Source organism: Emys orbicularis, chromosome 3 (genome assembly GCF_028017835.1).
Source record: "Emys orbicularis isolate rEmyOrb1 chromosome 3, rEmyOrb1.hap1, whole genome shotgun sequence".
NCBI lineage: Eukaryota > Metazoa > Chordata > Testudines > Emydidae > Emys > Emys orbicularis.
In genome coordinates, this window is record NC_088685.1 from 50,077,540 (window position 1) to 50,097,840 (window position 20,301).

The following is a 20,301-nucleotide window of genomic DNA, read 5'->3' on the forward strand; positions in this document are numbered from 1 at the left end:
ATATATGATTAATATAATGTTCTATAGCCATGTTTTTCCAAGGCTGCCCACTTTTATCCAGCTACGTGAGTGTTGAAATATCATTTGCTGAAGTTTAATAATAATATTTTATGTACCACCTTTCATCACAAAGCACTTTACAATTTATATACATGCAACATCAGTGAATTGCAGCTTTTTCTGACCTGGACAACAGCCACCAATCAGAACACAGTACAACTATACATAGCAGTGGGGAAGGGGATTTTGGATAAGGATTCCAAGATAAACACCCTAATTTTATGGGAAGAAAATGAGATTTTAATGACATTTCCTGAATTAATTTACACAAGATTCCAATTTAGCGCTGGCTAGAGTGGTGGATGTGGTTTGCAGATGTTTGCAGAAGAGAAGAGGACGTTAGTGGAGCCTAGCTGGAGGGACAGTTGGAGTGAAAGGCTGGAATTGAGGACAGAATGTCAGAATAGGAGGAGGAAACTAGAGGCCTTATCCTGCAAACACTTATGCATGTGCTTAACTGTACTACTGTGACTAGTCCCACTGAAGTGATGGGACTACTCATGACAGTAAAGCTGAGCACATGCATGTTTGTAGGACTGAAGCTAACTGCAGCCATGGAGGAGAGAGCAGGTCCATGTGGTGTATGGGCAAGTCTAGTGAAGCACCTACCTGGAAATTGTGTGGAGGTCAGTAAGATGAAAACCTCTTAGGGAGGTGAGGTGGTTGGGTTTCATGGATAGGGAAATAGGGACAGTGAGGATCACTGGCGCCTGGAGAAAGAACGGATCAGGGAACAGGAGTTGGAGTGCGGGAGTGGCAGGCTGGGCTGCAGGGGGATGAGAGTTCACCAAGATGTGGCAAAGAGGAAATGCAGAACCTGAGGAAGGACAGAAACAGCAGCTCCAGGTCATAGTGATGGGACTGATATGGAGTAGGAGCATTTCTCCTTCGAGCTCCAATCTTAAAACAACCCCTTTCAAACATTAAGTGAAGGATTACAGTGTTCTACTCAGAAATTGTTTTGTAGTACAGTACTCTAATAATAAGAAAGAGTTCTTCCTACCTTGAATATATTCAGCTGTTGATTAATAATGTCTGTTTCCATTCCAACAGGACCTTGAGATTCTTCATGTTCTTCAGCTCCCCCAAGCAGACTGGAAAATTCTTTTAAATTACTATAAAACTCTTCAATACGACTAATAATTCCTTCCACTTGTTCCTCTCTGGCTTTTGCTCTGTCCAGTAACTTATTGCATTGTTTACTTAAAGCCTCTAAGTCCCTTTTTATACCAACTAGATCAGGAGACGCTTCAGTGGCTAACATCATTTTACAGGTTTTATTGGCATTTTCATTACTTGTTATAAGATCTTCCAGTTTTTTGAGGAAATTGTTGATATCCTCTCTTTGTGACCACAGAGTGTCTAGATCTCTTCCTGCTGGAGCCATGCTATCGAGCTCATCATCAAACTCTGCAAACTGAGAAAACATCTCTCTGATGTTGTTTTGGAAATGGCCAATTCCCTGAAGTTTGGTCTCTAAGAACGAACACTTGCCTGCAACCTGCTGGCTGACTGTACTGTATTCTTGCTCTAAAGACTCAGCTTGCAACAAGAGGTCAGCAACACCTTCTGAATTGGAAGCTTCTACCACCAGTTCTTGGGCAAGTTTTTTGGCCAGGTCCACATGAGGCTTTAAAGTCTGAAGTGTTTTCTGCTGGCTCTGCAACATTGTCAAGCGTTTGTTACTGCAAGCCTGGGGTCCAAGAGCATCATGAACTTCTAGCTGCTCTTTGGCACTTTTAAGTTGCCTTTGGGTTTCTCTGGATGATTCCTGAAACTCTTTTAGCTTTTGTGCCATGTTTTCCAAGGTCTCCCTCTTACTATGTAATTGTTCTGTAACCATTTCCACTTTCTGGTTCAATGCCACTTTCTCTTCTGTAATGCTTTCTTTATCTGTTTGACTGGCATTGAGCAAACTGTCGGCTGCATTATTTAATAATTCCACCATGCTATGGTGTTTGTCCAAGTCCTTTTGCCAGGCCTTCACCTGAGCAATAGAATTCTCTATTTCGACAGGATCTATGACAATCTTTACTTCAGACAGGTTATTTTGGCACTTCTCTATCCAGGGCTGCAGGTTTTCTACATGTTCTTTGTACTTGAGGGCTTTCTCCAGACAAGTACTTAACTTACCTTGCCTTTCTCTTATTTGCTTATTCATTTCATCCCAGTTACTTTTGAGCATGCCAAGCTGAGACTGCAACTCTGCCCTATCAGCTCCTTGAGTCTTCTGTAGGAGGCTTTCACCTTCTGCAACAATTTTTTCATAGGAACTAATCTGGTCAGACAAGGTCTGCTTAAAATCTTTCTGCTCTCCAATTAACGACTGCAAGGACTCAAGGTTGGCCGATATAGGGTGAGCCTGGTTCAGTTCTTCTTTCTTTTTGTCCAGCCAGGTCTGAAAGTCCTTAGACATTTGTTGGAACTGATGAGAAGTAGCATATGCTGATTGAAGTTGCTGAACGTGATTAGCTGCAAGAAACAAAATAATATACAGTGTCATTTTTACAACTAGCTACTGACCAAAATTGTGGTGAGTAATTTTCTAACCAAAAGAAAATATTTTTGTTCTGAGTAATATATATTTATTATAGTTTGCCCAATTAATTTTATTACACATCATTCTTCATTAGAAATTGCTGGTTAACACGGAGAGTCAAATTTCAGACAAAATAGTGTATAGGATAATAAAATGTCTCATTATCAAAAATAAACTACAGAGGAGTGGATCTCAGCCGAGGTCTGAGGCCACCATGATGCAGAGAGTTCTGCAGAGCCAATCATGACAAAAAAGCCCCCCCACCAACGGGTAACCAAGCCTACGGAGTGCATCAAAACCTGGCAAGATATCTGAGCCCCACTGATGATCATGATTCATAGAGTTTAAGGCCAGTAAGGACCATTAGATCATCTAGTTGGACCTCTGGTATATCACAGGCCATTACGTATCACCCTGATATTCCTGTACTGACTTATATTTAACTAAAGCATAACTTGTGTTTGGCTAATGTTCTGAACCTATGCAGAATCTACTGTGAATAGCATCTCATTCTGGTGATTCAAGTTGGGGGAGCTGGGTTTGCAGGCAGAGATGGAAAAAATACAACTATTGGTTTCCCTGCACCTCAGTTTGGCCCCTAAAGATCCAGGGTATTGTTTTAGCTTCTTATAGACACAGGGACAAGCTACAAAGTTTGGATCCACAACACTGGGCGGCTGGCTGTATTTAGGAATATGGCTCAGGCTCATTTTGGTAAACACAGGATATTTTTAAATGACCAGAGAACTTTAACCATTAGTTCTTTGCTTTATTTCTACATTACTGTCTTCCCCCTTTTTAATACTAACCTGCTTTCTGCTCAATATCCGTAAATGGTTTTACAATGCCTTCCAATTGCCTAATAAGTTCAGCTTTCAAGTACTCTTCTCCAACCAGCGCTGACAGCTCCTCACAAAGGGCCTGAGCCACTTTTATATTTTTCATTTCCTGTTCTATTTCCTGCTTCATTTCTCGAGCCATTTCCAACTGCTGTTTCATAGCATCGGGGTGTGTGCGCACAGCCAGAGTGCTGCTCAGTTTATTATCCAAGGCACTTAGCTTATCAGACAGGCTTCTCAGAAGGCTTTGATACTCTTTGCTTTTGACAATGGCTTGGTCAATTTGACCACATCTGTCACTCAGTTGTCCTGTTAGACCGTCCCATTTTTGTGCCACAGCTGCCAGTTGCTTTTTCACAATTTCATGAGAGGGAGGATGTTCACCTGGTCTCTTCAGTATCCCCTGACCAGCTGTGGTTAACTGTTCATACTGAGGCTTTCTGGTATCAAACTCCTTAAGCAAAATCTGAGGAGAGAGTAAATAAAGATTCATTAACTTCAGAAAAACCTCTCCAACCAAACTAAATTTGTTCTCATTAGCAGTAGCTAGTATGCATTATTAAGCCACCAGTCTCCCAATTTAAAGAGCAAGTGAATTAATTTCTAATACACACCATGAAAGTGTTGTTTTACAAGTAAAAAGAACAGGAGTACTTGTGGCACCTTAGAGACTAACAAATTTATTAGAGCATAAGCTTTCGTGGGCTACAGCCCACTTCTTCGGATGCATATAGAGTGAAACATATATTGAGGAGATATATATACACACATACAGAGAGCATGAACAGGTGGGAGTTGTCTTACCAACTCTGAGAGGCCAATTAAGTAAGAGAAAAAAACTTTTGAAGTGATAATCAAGATAGCTCAGTACAGACAGTTTGATAAGAAGTGTGAGAACACTTACAAAGGAAGATAGATTCAATGTTTGTAATGGCTCAGCCATTCCCAGTCCTTATTCAATCCTGAGTTGATTGTGTCTAGTTTGCATATCAATTCCAGCTCAGCAGTCTCTCGTTGGAGTCTGTTTTTGAAGTTTTTCTGTTGTAAGATAGCCACCCGCAGATCTGTCATTGAATGGCCAGACAGGTTAAAGTGTTCTCCCACTGGTTTTTGAGTATTATTATTCCTGATGTCAGATTTGCCGCTCCAGCGCATCATCAGAGATCTACAACCTATCCTGAAAGATGATCCTTTACTCTCACAGATCTTGGGAGACAGACCTGTCCTCGCTTACAGACAACCCCCCAACCTAAAGAAAATACTCACCAGCAACCACACATCACTGAACAAAAACACTGACCCAGGAACCTATCCTTGTAACAAAGCCCGATGCCAACTCTGTCCACATATCTATTCAAGTGACATCATCATAGGGCCTAATCACATCAGCCATACCATCAGGGGCTCGTTCACCTGCACATCTACCAATGTGATATATGCCATCATGTGCCAGCAATGCCCCTCTGCCATGTACATTGGCCAAACCGGACAGTCTCTACGCAAAAGAATTAATGGACACAAATCTGACATCAGGAATCATAATACTCAAAAACCAGTGGGAGAACACTTTAACCTGTCTGGCCATTCAATGACAGACCTGCGGGTGGCTATCTTACAACAGAAAAACTTCAAAAACAGACTCCAACGAGAGACTGCTGAGCTGGAATTGATATGCAAACTAGACACAATCAACTCAGGATTGAATAAGGACTGGGAATGGCTGAGCCATTACAAACATTGAATCTATCTTCCCTTGTAAGTATTCTCACACTTCTTATCAAACTGTCTGTACTGGGCTATCTTGATTATCACTTCAAAAGTTTTTTTCTCTTACTTAATTGGCCTCTCAGAGTTGGTAAGACAACTCCCACCTGTTCATGCTCTCTGTATGTGTGTATATATATCTCCTCAATATATGTTTCACTCTATATGCATCCGAAGAAGTGGGCTGTAGCCCACGAAAGCTTATGCTCTAATAAATTTGTTAGTCTCTAAGGTGCCACAAGTACTCCTGTTCTTTTTGCGGATACAAACTAACACGGCTGCTACTCTGAAACTTGTTTTACAATTATTACATCAAGGGAATCGATTGGGCAGCCAATTCTGTTGCTATAGAGAGGAAACTTTCAGGAGTTATAGAAAAAATAAGGCACGTTTTCATATTGTACCTCATTACCAAATGGGAATTCAATCAGCAGACACAAACATTGAATTTTGTTAATATTATAGAAATTAAGGAACAGTACCAAGTAAAATAATCAGCATTTTGTTTCAAGCCGTGTTTTCTTTCCCAGGCAGTTTTGAAATTTGTCCTAACATCAAAGGAGGTGTATAGAAACATAAAACTGGACTATATTCTTTTAGCACAGAGAACATTTGAATTGATTCACGGAAGTACTGAATGTATATTGTAAGATTTATTAAAGTTTATATCTGTGGCTCTCAGTATTAATTTTTTTGGCAATAAGTCACAATGCTTAGAGAAGAAGGGACGTATATGACAGTTTCATTTTACAGATATTGCAAACCTTTCCTTTTAAAGGCATATCAGGTTTAACTTTTAATGACTGTTAAGTGATACCTGATAGTCTCATGCTGGCTGTTTAAATTTTTAATTTTTGTTGTTTGTTTACAGACTGACCAATTTTTTTTATAAAGGTATTACAAGAAAGTTCATTTTTTAAACTCTCTTCTAATCACTGATAACTTACATGGAAACGTCAGTTTCAATCACATTTTGTGCAAAATAGGATTATAACATCTCCTCACGGTTTAGATTAACTGGCAGGAACAGAAATGTTTAAAATAAAAATTTGTAGCTTCTGCTACTTTGTCTGATTTAACTTTGATTTCTTTTTACTGGTGTCACATTTCACTCTATTTCTGTAACTAGAGGATTTTCCCTATACTTTCTCTTCCTTCTTTGTTTCTCAGTGTGTAACTTCTAACTTCCTTTGCTCAGTCCTGCATTTTACTTGTTTTCAAATGTTTATTAGCTACAGGCACAATCAAAGGGACAAAACCTCAAAAGAGCATTTTCTAAACACTATACATTTCGTAAGAGAACTGCTCATAAAAAGTTATTAGCTACTTACACACTCAAATTAATCAAACTTCAAAAGACCATTTCACAAGAGTATCACAACATGGTCAAAACAGAAACATTTATTTGAGGCTCAGTATTATCAGGTATCTCCCTAGGGATAAGTTCTGCACATTTTTTAGATCTTTTGATCTTTCTTTGTTCTTTTGGGTTTTTTTGTTTTTGTTTGTTGTCTGTGTGTGTGTGTGTCTGTGTGAATATCGTGCGCGCATGTGTGTGTGTGTGTGAATATCGTAGCCATCCGAACTAAGTTAGTTATGATGTTTACTGATAAACTGTTGTAACAAACTTCTGCTGACTGTGGTGTTCAAATGAAAAGCACCTTAGCAAAGAGATCAGAAAATGTTATTCACTTAACATATATAAGCAACCAAAACTCACCTGGACCTGCTGCTTCTGTGTATTCAGCATATTTGGGTCAATTGACAGTGGTCCAAGCACACTGACCATGAGCTCTTTCTCTATAAGCCACTGCTTTAACTGAGCTTCTGTTGTCTGGAACTGGGTCAGGTAATTTGAGGACTCTTCGAGATTTTGTCGTCTGTCAGCTGTAACCTGATTGAGTTCTTTCCATTTGGAATCTATCATAAAATAGTGATAATTTTAATAACATATTGCATTTATGTTCTAGCAGAGTGGCTGTAAGACATAAGATTGTATACACAATATATAAACAGTTCTTTCTAATAATGCTACCATGCTCTGTGCATATTAACACCAGATTCCTTGGTGCAATGACTCAGAATATACCCATAGTGTATACCTGAATGTAAGCCCTCTGATTAATTTAGTTATGTAGGGAATTTTCAGCACAGTAAATATACATGTATTTGCAGGACTAAGTCACCATCCCATCAAATAAATCCAAGAGCTCAAATTTAGACTTATATTAACATTTTCAAAAGCACCTACGTGACCTAGAAGCTGAAGTCCCATTTTCAAAGTGTGAGTCACCTGGGAGCCTATGTCCCATTGAAAGTCAATGAGACTCAAGAGCCAAAGTGCCTAAGTCACTTTTGAAAATGGGACTTAGGTTCCTCAGTCACTTAGGTGTTTTTGAAAATGTTACCCTTAGACTTTCTTCTTAGACAGAGAGATGAGCTAGCTAGGTAAGACAGATGGATATAAATGCTCCTTTGAACTTTTTATTACTAACTCCTGAATTACACTGCAATTGAGGCAAAACAATGTAGGTCCTAGATTTCTGCAGGAATCATTACAGTAACTCCTCGCTTAACGTTGTAGTTATGTTCTTGAAAAATGCAACTTTAAGCCAAACAATGTTAACCGAATCCAATTTCCCCATAAGAATTAATGAAAACAGGGAGGATTAGGTTCCAGGGAAATTTTTTTCGCCAGACAAAAGACATTACATACATAGACAGTAAAAGTTTTAAACAATTGTAATACAGGTACAAGTTTTAAACAATTTTAAACAATTTAATACTGTACTCAGCAATGATGATTGTGAAGCTTGGGTGAGGGGGTGGAGTCAGAGGGTGGATCAAGCGGCTGCTCCTCTTGCTGAACTGTCTCAATTTGAAAAAACAGATCTAGAGATTGTTATTTTGCTTTCCTTTTTTTTTCTTGGTAAATTTCTTTATAGCAATTAATTACACGACCAACTCCCCTAACCACTTGGAGCTGAGTTCCCTATTAGGATCGTCATCACTAAGGATTTGCAAGCCAGATTCAATCATTTGGAAAGATTCAGAAAGATGTTTGGCAGTCAAATTTCAATGGGTTCGTTTTCTTTTACTTCTTGGCCTGCTTCTTCCATTGCTCTTGTCACCTCTAGTTCCATCAGATCTTCATTGGTTAGCTCTTCTCCATGTGATTGCAGAAGTTGTGTAACGTCGGCTTCTTCCACCTCATCAAAACCTGCTTTCTTGGCCAAGCCAAGAATATTTTTCTTCATTGCGGGGACAACATATTTAAATCCCTTTAAGTCATTGACACATTCAGGCCACAACTTCCCCCACACACCATTCATGCATGCCTGAGTAACTTCAGCCCAGGACTCACCAATGTTACTGATGCACTTGCGGATGTTGTAGTCACGCCAAAATTGCTGAATCATAGGCTTACCTTCCCCATCGGTGCCTCTGATGAGCTGGTTAAAAAGTATGGCATAAGTAATATGCCTTAAATGCAGCGATGGCACCTTGGTCCATGGGTTGGATGAGTGATGTGGGTTAGGTGGCAGAAAGACAACTTTGAGGTTTTTGCAAAGGTCGTCCAGGTTGATTGGATGAGCCGGTGCATTATCAATAAGTAATAAAATCTTGAAATCAAGATTTTCCTTGGTACAGTATTCCTTTCACACAGGGATGGCATAGAGAGTCAGCCATTCTGAAAAAATAGCTCCAATTATCCATGCCTTCTTATTGGATCTCCAAATGATGGGAAGATGTTCCTTTGAAAATCCCTTGAGAGCTCGTGGTGTTTTGGATTGGTACACTGTCAGCGGTTTCATCTTCATGTCTCCGGCAGCATTACCACCTAGAAACAAGGCTAGGCGGTCTTTAGCTGCTTTAAATCCGGGCACTGTCTTCTCCTCTCGGGAAATGTAAGTCTGTTCAGGCATCCTCTTCCATTGGAGGCCCTGCTTTCATCGACACTGAAGACTCACCTTCCTCAATTATTTTCTTGAGATAGTCGGGGAATGTTTTAGCTGCTGCAGTATCAGCACTAGCCACCTCACCGGACATCTTGATGTTATGCAGGTGGAAGAGCCTCTTGAACCGATCAAACTATCCCCGACTTGCCGTGAACGTCTCTGTCTGTGATCCTTCACCTTGGTCTCTCTTCAAATTGTCATACAAACTGTTTGCCTTAGCTTGTATCACTAGCAAACTTAGAGGTATATTCTGCTGGTTTTGGTCCTCTATCCACACTGAGAGAAGATGCTCCATGTTTTCCATCAAACTACTTCTTGATTGACTTATTTTAATAGCACTAAGCGGTATTACACACTGAGCACTAGCCCTGATCAGAGAATTGTTCTCATAGTGGTCGGAGTAAGACCTAGAGCGATGCCAATGTCCACCGCATGCTCACCTGCATCAAAACGCCTTAAAGCGTCTAATTTAATACCCAAACTAATGGTTTTCTTACTGCTAGTGGTACTGCTACTGCTAGGCACTCCACTATCACTTGCTGGGTGTTTTTGACTCATGATGCTGGGTGATACTGTACAATCACAACGAGCTAGAAATATTCAGGGAAAACTGTACTTGTACCGACACAGTGTAAACAACAATGGCTGTTTACTATAGTTCACTATAATGTCTGTTGCGATAGTAGTTTCCGCCCCGATCTGCATGAAGAGCGATACATAGCCCTCCACCATTACATTTAAAACAGACTTTCACAGGGCCACTGCAACAATATCCTATGTCAGCTCCTTGAGCCCCTTCTGTTTCTTGCTCATGCACGTTAGCAGCAGTTCCCCTTTCCCCAAATCTCCCTGCAGTCGCTAATCAGAGGATTGTCTGGGGCCTTACTCATGAGCTCACTGAGCATCTCCTAAAGCAACCATGTTGATATCAGGTGGGATATTTCCCAGGGAATGCCTTGCTGCTAAATGATGAACTAGCACTCAGCTGAGCCCTCAAGAGTTAATGTAGCCTCACACTCTACCAGGCAGCACAGAGGGAGGCAGGAGGGAGGAGACACAATAGACACACAGCAGTGGCTGCAAACACTTCCCTGTGGAAACTGATCATGATGATGAACCCATGCTATCCCGCTGGAGTGCACCACTCCCTCCTCCGGACGGCATATGCATGGCTGTACAGGCGCCGACTTTCCAAAGTGCCGGGGGTGCTCAACCCCAGCTCTGCCCCAGGCCCACCTCCACCCCACCCCCTTCCCCGAGCATGCCGCTTCCTCGCTCCTTCCCCCTAGCCTCCTGAATGCCACGAAACAGCTGATTGCTGCAGGCGGGAGGGAGGGGGGAGTTGCTGATCCACGGGGCTGGCAGGGGTGGGAGGCGCTGGGGGGGGTGCCAGCCCACCTTGGTTCCAAGCCCTCACGGCCAAACAATGTTATAAGGAAACATTGCACAACTTTAAATGAGTATGTTCACTAATAGATCAGGGACGTAACAACGAAACAACGTTATCCGGGATGACATTAAGTGAGGAGTTACTGTATCACAGTAATTTTCATTAGTGGAGCTGCTGGTGTTCCACCAGGCACAAGTAAGACCTATGGCTAACATAAAATAAGGTATAAAAAAGTTATTAAAAATGCCTCTAAAATTAATGAGTAAGAACTAAAAATAAGTAGCTGTACCAAATCAGTTGGTGTGAAATAGCATAGCTTTATTGCTATTACTAGGTTCAGTTCTGTGTTACATTAATTCCTCTATGTCTGACACTCTCTCTGCTCCCATAAGCAATTCCTATCCCTCTACAGCTCTTGTTTGTCTATCCCCTTTTGTGTAGCTCTTATACTCTGTCACCTCCTTCTGTGGTGCTCTGATTCTGTCTACGCTTTCTCATTGGCTCTAATGTTTTATTTTCTCCTCAGCTCTAATGTTTTATTTTCTACTCATGTTCTTTGGATTCTTCTTATGCTCCTTGTGTAGTCGCTCAAATCTACCTTATGTTTCTCCTCTTTCATGTCTTCTTTGCCAAGTCTCCCACCCCTGTAATGCCTTTGCTCCACCTTCCTACTGTGCCACTTCTCTCTGAGCCTTGCTTTTGCTGCTTTAATTCTCTTTCAAATCATATGGGCCTTGGACCAATTCTGAGCTCCTTCATAATTTTTCCAGTCTAACTTTTTACCACCATTGGAATAAATACTGATGTTATAGAAATGTATATTAAAATCAATGAGCAATTGCAAAACTAAACTTTATTTTAAAATATAAACAATCCATTTTTTAAAAAATGTGAAAATTATATCGTGCATATACTTCAGTAGCTATTGTCCAAAAGTGGAAATTTCCATTTTGGGGGGCAAGTTTTAAGGAATCTGTTTTGAAAAATGGCAATAAGCCTCTAAAAACCATACATGACAAAAGCCCACTAGGGCATGGAAAAACAGCATGAAGGAAAGCATTAAAAGCAGCCCCAAGTGCTCTTTGTATTATACTAATGCTCTAGAAATTGATTTGTCCTAGTTAATTTTCTTCATATCCTTACAAAAGGTGTCAGTATATGCATCAACAACTGACCTTCAAGCTTAGCCTCACACAGTTTGAAATGGATAAATGATAAAGCCTCTGAAAACAGGGGGCCAAATTCTGCTCTCTGTTGCACCAGTGTAAATCCAGAGTAAGTTCATTGACTTCAGACTCTAGAGTTACATTGTTGTGCAGAAAGTGGAATTTTGTCCAGGGTTTATGAGAAAACAGGTAAGATCATCAAAATTCTAGTGACTGGTGGTATGCTGAAATGACTAAAAATTTAGCAATTTCAAAATCAGTCTGAGCCCTAGTGCAAGTACATTGCAGTACCTATTTTATCCAACATCTGTTTCCATTTGGGTGCCTCTGGAGAATGTGGATTCTTCTCCAACAGCTCTGTCACTTTGTCCTTCAGCTCCTGTACTTTATTTTCACTTTGCTTCAATTCTGTTTCAAATAGCTACAATGAAGTAAAACAATAAACTTAAGTAAACAGAAAACTAAAAATATTGCACAGATCTTTTTAATTCCAAAATATGATGATGACAAACACAAAAATCCTCATAATGATATCAAGGACTTACATAGTGCTTTTCAAGTCTCAAAGAACTTTACAAAGGTTGGTCATGTATACAGTGACAGGCCATTTTATTTAAAAAAAGGAGTGCACTGCTGTATAATCCCTAATATTAACAGTGGCAAAGGACCCTGGAATGAGGAGAACTCATATAAACTAGGTCCTCAAAACCCCATAGAACATAAGAACAGCCATACTGTGTCAGACCAGAGGTCCATCTAGCCCAGTATCCTGTTTTCCAACAGTGGCCAATGCCAGGTACCCTAGAGGGAATGAACAGAACTGGTAATCACCAAGTGATCCATCCCCTGTCGCCCATTCCCAGTTTCTGGCAATCAGAGGCTAGGGACACCATTCCTCTCCATCCTGGCTAATAGCCATTGATGGACCTATCCTCCATGAACTTATCTATTTCTTTTTTGAACCCTGTTATAGTCTTGGCCTTCACAACATCCTCTGGCAAGGAGTTCCACAGGTTGACTGTGCGTTGTGTGAAAAAATACTTCCTTTTGTTTGTTTTAAACCCGCTGCCTATTAATTTCATTTGGTGACCCCTATTTCTTGTGTTATGAGAAGGAGTAAATAACACTTCCTTTTTACTTTCTCCACACCAGTTATGATTTTATAGACCTCTATGATATCACCCCTTAGTCGTCTCTTTTCCAAGCTGAAAAGTCCCAGTCTTATTAATCTCTCCTCATATGGCAAACTTCCTAGCCTGAACAAGTTCTGCTCCCCCAACTGAGACTGAAAACCCCACAGGAGCTCCTATACATGACAAAAGTGAGTAATCCCTATACTTAGCCCCAAAAGGGGAAAAGGGTTCTAGTATAAATATTCTGTAATAGCCAAAACGTATTATTGTGCAAAAGGTTGTTTGCCTAACTGCACTAAGAGAAACATATAAAAAGACAGGTTTCAGAGTAGCAGCCGTGTTAGTATAAAAAGAAGGGATCTACATTAACATGAGTTGGGTATGACTATCAGGGTCCAGACACACCCAGGGGAGAAGGCAGGCAGTGACAGAAGCCATTACTGATCTGTATGATCCTCAATCTAGGTCTAAAACTAGAAGTAACCAGAGTTAAAATGGTGCATTCAGCTTTACCTTTTCTATTTCCTGACTTTTGAGTGCTTAACACTACATTAGAATAATTTTTACATTAAATGTCCACCCATTTTTAAAGAAAGAAAAAGACAAAAGAAAAGTCCCTGTTTCTATTACTACCAGGCAAAGTCAGCAAAGACAACCTGAGGTCTGTCTGTCTTTAATAAACTCTGTAATTAGGGCCCAGTCCAAAGCCCAGTAAAGTCAATGGCAAGACTCCATCCAGGCTAAGTACTCCTTTATCTATGTGTGCACACACACACTACTTTAAGTACATATGAGTTAAGGAGGTCCCACTGCTTGTTATTTCTGAACATTCAGTTTTAGAAACAAAAGAGCACATCTTTTCAAAAGTGGTTTCATTTTTAGGGCTGAATACCAGTTAAGTCTGAGGAAATTCTGGTCACCAGATGTAAAGTTATGAGCATTTAATGCTGACCAACTAATTCTGAAAAAGTATACAAATTGGGTCAAATTCTGCTTTCATTTATACCAGTGCAACCTCAATAAAATACTGGATGTTCACAGTCACAGGTGAGGGCAGGATTTTCCCTTTCAGTAGCTGTACACGGAGGCAGAGTGCATTTCCCTTTAAGTGTACACCCATACACAATATTTGTGCTCTTACCCTACCTATCATTGTTAGAGAGGAGATGGGGAACATCTGTCCCCAATGATGAGGAGAGCTGGGAGCCTACTGCTGCTTTAGCGATTCTCTTATAATAATTTTAGTGGGGGATCTTGAATGGCCATGTAAATTAACAAGTATGACATGGCGTCTGCGAGGAAATCATTGCCTTCATGTAGAGTAAGTCTCTGCAGCATCACAGTGTGGAAGATCTGTGGAGCTGTAGTGGACTAGCACAGTTGCAGAAATGGCTTTCTGTTAGATAGAGCCCTTCAAGTCTTATGTGTAAGCAAATAAACTCAAAATTGAAGGGATGTTGCATGATCAGTACACCTTCATCTATTTAAATTTGTAGTCAAAATTATTCTGACATGAACAATTCCTCTTCTTTTATTTTAGCTATACATTTTGCCAGATTTGCTCTGCCCTTGTTTGGCATATTTATGGGACTTACTTAAAAAAACCCTCTATATATAGTGCTAATATGGGACTGTATTGTGGCATCAGTTATTCAGAAGAACTCCCCCACTAATTTCAACAGAGAATTCTGTTCAAAATTTCATATGGTCCTTAATTGACAGTTTTCTTCATATACACGGAGTACCTTATGTTGTTCTACTTGTGTTCTAACAGCTTCACTATCAGTAGGAGCCGCTTCCCAGCTTGTGGCAGCCTTATCCATTTTTTGCAGCCACTGCATCACTGAGTTTGATTCTTCTTGAACATTTTGCATCTTTGAAAGCATGCTTTCCAGTTCTGAAACCTTTTCCTTCAGTAAAGCTCCCAAATCCTCGTAACTGTGATTTACATCTGACATAGCCTGTTGAACAGCTGTCAGTTCTGTGGGAGGAAGGGGGAAATATATGTTAAAAAATATAGGCCTTTTGAAAGACTTCTGTACAGGACTTCAGAAACATTTAAAGTTACAATATCTAAGCCATGGAAAAAAATCTATGCAATACAATGAGACAGTTGAATATGTTATGGTCACTTGTAGTTTGAACTAGGGCTGTCAAGCGATTAAAAAAATTAATCGCAATTAATCCTGCTGTTAAACAATAATAGAATATCATTTATTTAAATATTTTTGGATGTTTTCTACATTTTCAAATATATTGATTTTAATTACAACACAGAATAGATATTGTACAGTGCTCACTTTATCTTTCTTTTTTATTACAAATATTTGCACTGTAGAAAAAGAAATAGTATTTTTCAATTCACCTAATACAAGTACTGTAGTGCAATCTCTTTATCATGAAAGTTGAACTTACAAATGCAGAATTAAGTACAAAAATAACTGCACTCAAAAATAAAACAATGGAAAACTTTAGAGCCTACGAGTCCACTCAGTCCTACTTCTTGTTCAGCCAATCACTCAGACAAATGAGTTTGTTTACATTTTCAGGAGATAATGTTGCCTGCTTTTTGTTTACAATGTCACCTGAAAGTGAGAACAGGTGTTCGTGTGGCACTGTTGTAGCCAGCATCACAAGATATTTGTGCTAAAGATTCATATGTCCCTTCATGCTTCAATCACCATTCCAGAGACATGTGTCCATGCTGATGACAGGTTTTGCTCGATAACAATCCAAAGCAGTGCAGACCAACGCATGTTCATTTTCATCATCTGAGTCAGATGCCACCAGCAGAAGGCTGATTTTCTTTTCTGGAGGTTTGGGTTCTGTAGTTTCCACATTGGAGTGTTGGCTCTTTTAAGACTTCTGACAGCATATTTCACACCTCATCCCTTTCAGACTTTGGAAGGCACTTCAGATTCTTAAACTTTGGGTCGAGTGCTGTAGCTATCTTTAGAAATCTTACATTGGTACCTTCTATGCATTTTGTCAAATTTGCTGTGAAAGTGCTCTTAAAACGAACATGTGCTGGGTCATCAACCGAGACTGCTATAACATGAAATATATGGCAGAATGAGGGCAAAACAGAGCAGGAGACATACAATTGTCCCCCAAGGAGTTCAATCACAAATTTAATGAATGCATTATTTTTTTAACGAGCATCATCAGCACGGAAGCATGGATTGGTACTCTGGAATGGTAGCCGAAGCATGAAGGGGCATATGAATGTTTAGCATATCTGGCACGTAAATACCTTGCAATGCCGGCTACAAAATTGCCTCGCGAATGCCTGTTCTCACTTGCAGGTGACATTGTAAATAAGAAGCCAGCAGCATTATCTCCTGTAAACGTAAACAAACTTGTTTGTCTTAGTGATTGGCTGAATAAGAAGTAGGACTGAGTGGACTTGTAGGCTCTAAAGTTTTACATTTTTTATTTTGGAGTGCAGTTATGTAACGAAAAAATTTCTATATTTGTAAACTGCACTACAGTGAAATTGAAAAATACTATTTCTTTTATCATTTTTACAGTGAAAATATTTGTAATAAAAGTAATAATATAAAGTGAGCACTGTGCACTTTGTATTCTGTGTTGTAATTGAAATCAATATATTTGAAAATGTAGAAAAACATCCAAAAATATTTAGTAAACTTCAAGTATTCTATTGTTTAACAGTGCGATGAAAACTGCAATAACTCGCGATTAATTTTTTTGAGTTAATCGCGTGAGTTAACTGGGATTAATCAACAGCCCTAGTTTAAACTTAACATGGCGACACTACTTATGAATATGGCTACGATTTTGTCATGGACATTTTTAGTAAAATTCACGGACAGGTCACAGACAATTAACAAAAATTCACGGAAGGTGTGACCTGTTCATGACTTTTACTAAAAATGTCCATGACAAAAAGGGAAGGGAGGAGGGTCCAGCACCCTGCCCAGCTGTGGCTGGGAGCAGCAGCCCCTGCCCCATGGCTGGGAGCTGGGAGGGACCCCTGCCTGTGGCAGCTGGGGAGCTGTGGGGGATCCCCGCCACCTGGGGACTGGGGAGCTCTGGGGGATTCGCCCCAGGCAGGGGAGCTGCGGGAGTTCCCCTGCCACTTGCAGTGGCTCGGGAACTGCAGGGGTCCCCTGCATCTGTGGGGACTGGGGAATTGCAGGGGATCCCCCACTGCCTGCGGGGACTGAGGAGCTCTAGGGGATTCCCCCGCCCGTGGGAACTGGGGAGCTGCAGGGGATTTCCCCGCCGGTGGTGGTGACGGCTGAGGAGCTACCATGGATTCCCCACTGCCCATGGGGACTGGGGAGCTCCAGGGGATTCCACCCCGCCCTCGGTAGCTGGGGAGCTGCGGGGGGGACCCCTGCCACTGCGAGAGGCAGGGGTACCCCGCAGCTCCCGGCCACCGTGGGAGGTAGTGGTACCCTGCAGCTCCCAGCCGCTGCGGGCTGAAGTAATGGATTTTGTGACTTCCGCGACCTCCATGACCAAATCGTAGCCTTACTTATGAATGACCTCATTTTAGTACACATTCTATAAGAGCTTCAGAAATGCCAAATTTTATCTTAATGTTTCAAACAACTATAAAGTTGTACATGTTTGAACATACACCTCTACCCCGATATAATGCGACCAGATATAACATGAATTCAGATATAACGCAGTAAAGCAGTGCTCCGGGGGGGCGGGGCTGCACACTCCAGCGGATCAAAGTAAGTTCGATATAACGCGGTTTCACCTATAACGCGATAAGATTTTTTGGCTCTTGTACACAGAATCGCAATAAAATAGTTCATTCCGGAGATGGAGTACATCACACATGCTGGTACAATACATGCTGGATGGGCGGGTGGATGTATGTGTTAAGCAATTTTTGAAACCTCCATGTAAGCAATTTTTGAAACCTCTGAATACTGCAGCTTATGTTAAAGTATGTATGTTATATATATTTACACCACTTTTCTGGAGATATGCATATTGTGCAATGGGGAGTGAGAATTTGGCCCTCCATCTTTAATGAAATATTAAAAATAGTTATTGATAATACTGTTTTGTAAAAAAAAAAAAAATCTCTCATTATAGTTCTGCATAAGTGATTTGCATTTATAGATTACATTGTAATTTTTTGTTATTGAGGAACCCTAATCTTCTAGAGTGTTCCACGCCAATGACTAAACATGTTAGTGCACCATCACATGTCTTTGTCACATCTCCGAATCTTATTTAGTAATTATTCACCTTTATTTGTCAGGAAACCTTGAGTACCTGAAGTTGCTCCTTCACCATTTACTACTATTCCACCTACAGATGAGAGAAAGAAAATTAGCAATGTAGTGCTCATAGGAGCTGCAATTTCAGTTCTCCAACCTCTGGGAATATTTGAGGCCTTTTCACACCAAAATCACAATTCTTTACAAAATAACAGTTTCAGATATGAAGTGCAGCTCTAATTATCATATTAAAACAACATGGAATGAAACACAGACATATCACACTTGGGATACATAACTTTGATTTAGTTTGTTCCATACCTATTACATTGGTCTGTACCACCTTTTCCTGTGGAGTGTGCACTATAAGCACAATGAACCCTACACGTCATCCCGTTGAAATCAGAGATTACTTCTTAGGGCCAGATTCTGATACCTTTACTCACACTGAGCACAGGTTATCTACCAGCAACTTTTATTGATTTCAGTGTGACAAGTCACTCAGAACCGGGCTCTCAGTAAGATTCTACTCATCTTGATCAAGTGTTGCACAAATGATCCCACAATCAGGGTCAGATTATGGAGCCTTTACACCCACTGATGAGCAGCTACTCACACAGGTAGTCCTACTGATTTCAGTGGGATTATCTCCCTAAACTGTTCAAAGATGTTTGGGAACCTGTGAAAAGCAGGCAAACCACAAAATAGAAATGAGGAGGGGAAGGAGAGTCACCTCCAGAATCTACTACATGTATATGGAGTACTCCCAGATGACCGATTAATGGAGCAGAATGAACGGTTGCCTTGGAGAAGGCTGTGCATTCATCCCTGATCACCAGCTGGAAAGTGAGTACCACAACAGTGGCAGCTGGGTTATGGTGAGAGAAAATAAATCAGGAAGGAAAACTGGTTGCCCCCATAACACGATGATGGGATCTGTCTATCCTTTGTTGCCTGGAGGATTTTCACTAGTACAAACAGAATATCAAATATCTGCATACAGAAAACCATATTATATATCAGGAAAAACACTGAGTTGATAAAACTGTGTACTGATTATAAGTGAACACCATTTTCACATTTTTTTTGGTAACACTACAGCTTCAACTTTTATCTGGATTGCAAGAACTGCAGATATTTAACTACTGCACCTCTGCCCATTATGGGTTCAACTCTGTTCCCAGTGCCAAAGCTCCCATTGATTCAAGGGGAACAGAAACAGGCCATATATTCACACTCTCCAAAATGAAACATACAAGAAAATAAGTACTGACCACCTTAAGAAAGAGGTTTTCTATCCCCGTACTCTCCTCCTGCCACACAACCCCAGAGAATATGCAGCATTGCTCATCAAGGGGACTCTTGCATTTACAGTTATTTATAAGTAATCTGCAGCACTGCACGTGCCTGGTGAGGGCAGAGGAATACACTGGCTGTTAATTGCTGTCCCATTTATTTATTTGGATGTATGGGCAAAGAGGAAAAAAAGGTCTCCTATCCCAGGATCTAGGTACCCTTCACAGTTTATTGAAAAAACAAACCAGGATAAAACCAGAAGCAACTACCGCCATTTTCAGCAAAAGAGAAGAAAAAATGCCCCACTTTTGCCAAATATTGCCCCACAAGCAATACAACTTTTCCCACTAGCCACTCTAAGAAGATATGTTTTGAAGGTTGACAAGTCAGAGCCTCTTTGGACCATATCCAGAAGCAAGTTCAGAAGGTCTGGGGCCCTGACTGAGAATGCCTTTCTTGCCATTATGGCACCCTATGTGTATTCTGCCCAAGTTGTTTAAATTCCGTTTAACAGTATTTCCCCGTATCTGTAAAACAAACCAACATTTAAGCACTGACATGCTACTGTGATGGGTACTACTTCAAACTCTGAAATACACAGATTTACCCTCTTTAAAATTAGATTACAAAGAAAAGCTGAAGCTGCAACCTGGCAGGATAGGTTGGCTCAGGGGAGTGTTAATATGAGAGGGAGTCCTTTCTCCTCCATATTGTCGGTTCAGCTCCAACTCATGTCGATGTTTATTGAAAACTGTTGTTATCTGGTTGCTGATAAGTGCTCTACTGCATGTGAAATGAGCTTGCTCATCTCAGTTCATCTTTTAAACAGACAAGTGTCCTCACCACCACAAAGGCCATGATCCTGCAAACTCTCAAGCACATGCCTAACTTTACATATATGAGCAATCTCACTGATGTCAACAGTGCTCATGGAGCAAAGGTATG

General features: G+C 40.5%; 1 protein-coding gene across 1 annotated transcript in view; it reads right to left on the reverse strand.

Annotated features, from left to right (window-relative positions):
• DST (dystonin) overlaps positions 1–20,301 on the reverse strand; it is a 434,612-nt gene that overhangs the window by 99,496 nt on the left and 314,815 nt on the right. The window contains 6 exon segments of the mRNA XM_065400686.1: positions 1,064–2,532; positions 3,409–3,904; positions 6,923–7,122; positions 12,009–12,138; positions 14,596–14,831; positions 18,089–18,151. Coding sequence (XP_065256758.1) covers positions 1,064–2,532; positions 3,409–3,904; positions 6,923–7,122; positions 12,009–12,138; positions 14,596–14,831; positions 18,089–18,151 — 2,594 coding nt within the window.